At 35.6% G+C, this 6,000-nt stretch overlaps 1 protein-coding gene across 3 annotated transcripts in view; it reads left to right on the top strand.

The window, feature by feature from the left end:
* The window catches only part of LOC137375314 (arf-GAP with coiled-coil, ANK repeat and PH domain-containing protein 2-like), a 215,155-nt gene that overhangs the window by 184,442 nt on the left and 24,713 nt on the right, over positions 1-6,000 (top strand). For all 3 annotated transcript variants that reach the window (XM_068042287.1, XM_068042286.1, XM_068042288.1), the window contains 5 exons: positions 715-923; positions 1,337-1,406; positions 1,875-1,969; positions 2,653-2,834; positions 5,705-5,800. In XM_068042287.1, the coding sequence (XP_067898388.1) occupies positions 715-923; positions 1,337-1,406; positions 1,875-1,969; positions 2,653-2,834; positions 5,705-5,800 (652 nt within the window). The remainder of the gene's footprint in view (positions 1-714; positions 924-1,336; positions 1,407-1,874; positions 1,970-2,652; positions 2,835-5,704; positions 5,801-6,000) is intronic.

Genomic DNA, 6,000 nt, shown 5'->3' with positions numbered 1-6,000 from the left:
TCTTCAAGCCTTTAACCTTGTGTTTTAAAATAACCTAGCAGCAAAAGTAATTGCAAAAGTAATTTGCATTGTCATTGCATACTATTTTGCTTGCTATCCAGCGAATACAGTTGTGCTGCTCTCCATTGATATTTGCATGCTTAGCTATTTTATTTATAGGGAGAAATGTGTTTTAATTTGGACTGTTTTGATGGCATTAGATTGGATATATACTTTATATACAAATTAGTCGCCCCCTTGTCCATGGCTGAGTCAGTAATTTTGTCAGATGTCCAGGTTGCAATATGTTGGTGCCTATCCCTGCTTAAAACCTACTTTGACCATGCATTTGCTCATCTGACCTATGATTTCCATTTGTGGCTTGGTGTTGAAATTTTGTTTTGTAATGCTCCTGTAAAGTGCCTTGCGATGTTTTATTACAGAAAAGGCGTTATATAAGTACATGTTGTCAGTGGCATTGGCAGAATGGATGACAGTCCTCAGAAGGCCAGGTATGTGAGAGAGTTGTAAGGGAGCAGCAGAGGTCGGTACAGCAAGGAGGGAATGAGAAGCTGCTATGGTTTAAAAATCTAAATGTTTCTGTGTGATGCCACTTCTGCCACATTCAGGTTACATAAGTGACAGTTTCTACTTTATAATCCATCCTTTTATGAGATTACATGGAACTTCTTTTGAAAGGAATAAAAAGTAGTAAACTTTTTATTGCTTCTCCAGAAATTAGATAGAAGATCATCCCCTTCTACCAGCAGTCTGGACTCTGGGAGTGAATTGAAGGAGCGACCAGTGAAAGGAGAAAGCGCACTTCAGCGTGTGGAGTGCATTGCTGGCAATACAAATTGCTGTGACTGTGGCCAGTCAGACCCACGTTGGGCAAGCATTAATCTTGGAATCACACTGTGCATTGAATGTTCAGGAATTCACAGGTACCAACATGACAAAAGATTAAACATTATAATGTATTGAAAAAGATTTGTATGCATTCACCTATTTGGTACTAATTGGGCTTAGTATTCAGTGTTATTGCTGCTTTTCACTGGATGAACAGTTTACAGGTAACTAAATCTTTGCTGTGACTTGTTGGCAGGGTGTTGGGCTCTAATTGGAGGGCAAATTAAATTCAAAACCTAAGACTTAATTCTACTCAATTTGCGAGGTTTGCAAAGGAAAATCTCTAAACATGAAAGAAATTACACAAAAGGATTAACTTGAACATTGTTGATTGACCACAAGTATAACTTATTGCTGCATTTTTAAACATCAGTACCTCGCAGAGGTTGATCTAGTGATGAATGCCTGCATTATTTGTGTTGTATTGCTTTATTTTTTCTGTGTTTAGAAGTCTAGGTGTCCATTTTTCTAAGGTGCGTTCCCTTACTCTGGATTCATGGGAACCTGAGCTCTTAAAAGTGAGTTTAGCCTTTTCTATATTTTCTTTTAAAACCCTTTGTATGATGGTATTTTATTACAATTTCATTTAAAGAATTAATTTTGGGAGTGAACCTATATAGTTTTAATATTAAACCTATCACAGAAACATTTGCAAGAAATAATGTGAGCATTTAGACAACAAAACACCTTAAAACAAATTTTCCATATTTCTTGTAACATCCAAAATACTTAATTGAGATCTCCCCACTTTACAACAATGACAGTTGAGGTGGTGACGTCTGATTATTACAGGATAATGACATTTTTAACAGTGGATCGTTTTAGAGCAGACTATCCTTTGACATATTGGAAGATTTAAATCAGCAAACAAGAATTTAGCTGTGCTGTTAGAACAACAATCTTACTATTGGCAGGCCACCAATGTATTTTGTATTACTTAGAAGTGAATCTTAAGCTGACATTTGTATTCTCATTTTGTTTGGCAGCTTATGTGTGCACTGGGAAATAGTGTTATAAATAGAATATATGAGGCACAAGTGGAAGAAATGCATTTTAAAAAGCCAAATGCAGGAGATTCAAGGTAAGTAATGAAACTTATCTGTAAGTTGGTTTCTATTAGTCAAAACTTTCGAGAAAGTTGCAGAAGTGACAACTTGGCTCAATAGTTTTTAAACCGCTGTTCCTTCAATCCGTCTGTTCTGATGGATGTTAAAGACCTAATGGCACCATTCTAAGGAGTGCAATTTGTAAACATTTATCCCTCAACAAATACACCTTAAAACAGATTAACTGGTCATTTATTTCATTTCAAGCAATTTTGCACACAGCATGGTCAGTCGTTGTATTCAAGGTAATTCATTTTATATGAAGCACCATGAGATATTTCTGAGGGATGTGATAAGATCCTGAATATAAATGCAAGTTTTTCTTCTAATGATGAAGATTATTGTTCAAAAGTGTATTAATTTTCACTGCTACTCAGTGTAAAAATCATTCAGTAGGATAATGGTAACTTCAGATGTAAATTGCACAAGTTTTTATCATTAGAATTTTATAATTAGAATGTAAAAAGTAAATTTTCAATTCAAAGCTTGTAAAACATTAAATGGAAACTAGCATCTGATAAGATACAAATAAATGACTAGCATGTGCCTTGCTTTTCATACAGCATATAATCTCACTCTAACTTGTGTTGCTTTTAAAATGTAAGAAAGTATGAGCTTTGTAACTATTTAAATGTATTTCATGCACCACTATTGTTAGGCTTGAGAAGGAATCATGGATCAAAGCTAAGTATGTTGAGAAGAAGTTTGTACAGAAACCCTATAGAATTTCTTCATCAAAAGAAAGACCACAGGTGTTACCACTGCCCAGTCAACTTGAAAGCACACCTGAAAAAACATCCAAACATCTTTCTATTCCAGGGAGTGCTTCCAAAGTTTCAGGTAATAGCCTATCTGTGATGTAGCATGTGGAAATAGAACAAGAACTACCAATGAGTAATGAAAAGATAGATCATGATTTAATCGAATTGTGTATAAAACGAAGATAAAAAACACAGTTCTGCCATTCTTTAATTTTTTTAATACTAGTAACAACCATGGCTCGGATTTTGCGGTCAGCAGCGAAGTGACAGCACTTGCCAATGACCTTGAAGAAAGCCGCCAACAAAGATCTTGCGATCTCTGTGGCGTGGATTTCTCCTTAGCTGATGTTAGTTTGCATCTGGCAGCAAATCAAGTGGATCTCTAGGCATCCAGCAACAGTGACATCCACAAGCAGTGTAAGCAGCCAGTCACAGACAGTAATCCAGGAAGTAAAATGCACTGATTATCCTTCATGTTTAATTACATTTTACAAAGAGCTAAATTAATGATTGGGGCGTACACATAGGATTAAGGTAGAAGCTAAAACATCATAAACTTAAAAATTCTAAAGATGTTTTTTTATTATAATGTAGAAATTTGACATTCCACAAATATAAAGTAAGCTTTTCAGGGCCTTAGAGGTTTTTCAGCAGTAATTAGGAACTTAGTATGCCATTAAAACCTCAGTTCACCTCATTCAACAAAGTATAACTTTTTCAAGGGTTTTTACAGCAAGACTAACAGAGTAAAAGGGCAAGCTGTTGTCAGTTCAGTGACTTGTATTTGATGGCAATCTGCAGGGACTTCCAACAGCGAACTGTTTAGAGAAGCGTAGAATCACTGACAACAACTTCCTGATACCTGCACACGGGCAGACTCCAAGAGTTGCTGTTAGTTTGAGAAGTAAGAGTAATAACGATGAACGCTGATGGTTTTACTGTAATTACTACTGCAAAATCTGGGCCAATGTCTATTTCACCTGCAGTAAAGAGTTCGTAAAGAGTCCGGCTTTTGCGATCAGCAGCACTGGCTGCTGACCTCGAAGAAAGCTGCCTACAGAGATCTAGTAATCTCTGTAGCATGGATTTCAACTTTCCCAACATAATTTGAGTCTAGTGCCAAGTCAAGGGGATCTCCAGGCATCCAGCAATGGTGATATCATCAAACAGGGTAAGCAGCCAATCGCATGGAAGAATTCTCTCAGATGACAAACCAGGAAGTAAAATGCACTGATTATTTATTTATTTTATTTAGAGATACAGCACTGAAACAGGCCCTTCGGCCCACCGAGTCTGTGCCGACCTACAACCACACATTTATACTAATCCTACATTAATCCCATATTCCCTACCACATCCCCACCATTATTCACTTTTTATAAATATTAGAAAGAGAAATAAAGATTGGGACATAGATATTAGCAGCTGAAATATCACAAACTTCAATTTTTTGTTATTTAAAAAAAACTATGGAATTTTATCATGATGACATTGCACAACAATAAAATTAGTTTTCCAGGGTCAGAGGTTTTTCAGCAGTAATTTTGACTCACTACGCTGTGTTTATAAACCCAGTTACATGCCTTTAACATGGTGTAACTTTTCCGGGGGATTTTAACAGTGATATGACAGCGTTAAAGGGGAAGTTCTCATCGGTTCTGTGATTTCTAATTGATTTCCATCTGCAGAAATTTCAACAGCACACCCTATGGAGAAGTGTGGAATCACTGACAGCACCTTGTGGATTTCTGCTTCTAATTCTTCCTGTGCAGACTCCCGAAGTTGCTGTTAATTTCAGAGGAATAATGGCAGCGATCACTGACAGTTTCGCTGTCATTACTACCACAAAATCCTAGCCGTTAAGTCTACCAAACTCCGTAATTCACTTTAGACTATTACTAACTAACAATCTCTTTCAATGTTCCTGCTTGTATTTTTCTTTGAATCTCTTACAAACAATTTCCTCTGTTTTCCTCTGTTTCAATGGCTGCTTTGCTTTGCTAACATGCATGTAACCAGCTGCTGTTAGTAACACTGAGCCACGTCGGGAGTCTCTCTTCTGTCCAGATGAGCTAGACTCGCTATTCTCCTACTTTGACACCTCTTCAAAATCTAATAGTAGTAAGTACTGCACATGTGGAGCTTCTCAGTGCCTGTGCTACTAAATTCATCCACTGCTTTACTCCACTTTATGTGAGTTTTTATTTGTGGTTTTGACCTCCCCAAAACATTTTTAAGTATTTATTTGTTCAAGTAGCATTTTCCATCATGCATTTGATTTTCTCCTTGTATTTGTAGTCAATGTATTTCATTGATAACCATATTGGATATTGAAGAAAGAGTAACAACATAAAGTGATTCATTTCATAGTAGTATCTGTGAAATGTTAAATGTTGGGATGTTTAGTTTTAAATCATGGTGTGTTCTCATTTGTGATTTGTTTTTGATTAGTGTAAACCTTATCTCAACATGAAAGAGCATTTTCTGTTTGTACATTCATTTTTACGTTACTAAAATACTGTAGCACCAAAAAGGTAAAAGTCTGTTTCTTTCATCTTTAAATATCCCCATGGAATATAGGAATGTAAAATCAAATAAAGTTAAACTTATTCAGTTTATTTAACAGCATTCAGAATACAGGATTTGTGTTCTGTTCTATTCTGATTGTACGTTATAAAATTGGGCTGCTAGGTAAATAAGTAACAATTTGGATTCAGTATGGTTTTAAGCCTCCTTTCAGTAAGCCGTTTAAAACAATTCCTTTGTTATATCAAACAAGTGTTTAATCACAAATATGACTTGTTGCTTGATGCAAAATATTCCCCCACCTTTTTGTTCAAATAAAATATTAATCATATTCCTAGAAATCTCATTATATAAACTAAATCTGGAAGCGTTATAATGAGTGTGACATGAGTCCGTCTTGTATAACTTGTCTGTTTCTTTAAGGAGTAAAAAATTCAGACAGTGGTGTGCTATACAGCTCTGAGGGCAGCAAGAATGTGATAATGACTGTTACTTCCAATAACAACTTATCTGAACCAGGTTGGTAAGATTGCTGAAGGTGAATAGTAGTTAAATAATTCAAAAACTTTACATATAGATGCATATCCACCTTGTTTTTAAAAATGTGTGTGTATAATATATATTCAGCTAACTTTTAAGGAGCTAGAGCTCAATTTATTCTAACCTAAACTTTGGTCATCAAATCTGCAATTTATCTCTAATTTGAGTATTTGGAATAG

Source organism: Heterodontus francisci, chromosome 11, assembly GCF_036365525.1.
Source record: "Heterodontus francisci isolate sHetFra1 chromosome 11, sHetFra1.hap1, whole genome shotgun sequence".
NCBI classification, from domain to species: domain Eukaryota; kingdom Metazoa; phylum Chordata; class Chondrichthyes; order Heterodontiformes; family Heterodontidae; genus Heterodontus; species Heterodontus francisci.
Note: the sequence above shows the minus strand (reverse complement) of the source record. Positions and strands in the feature narration are given on the sequence as shown.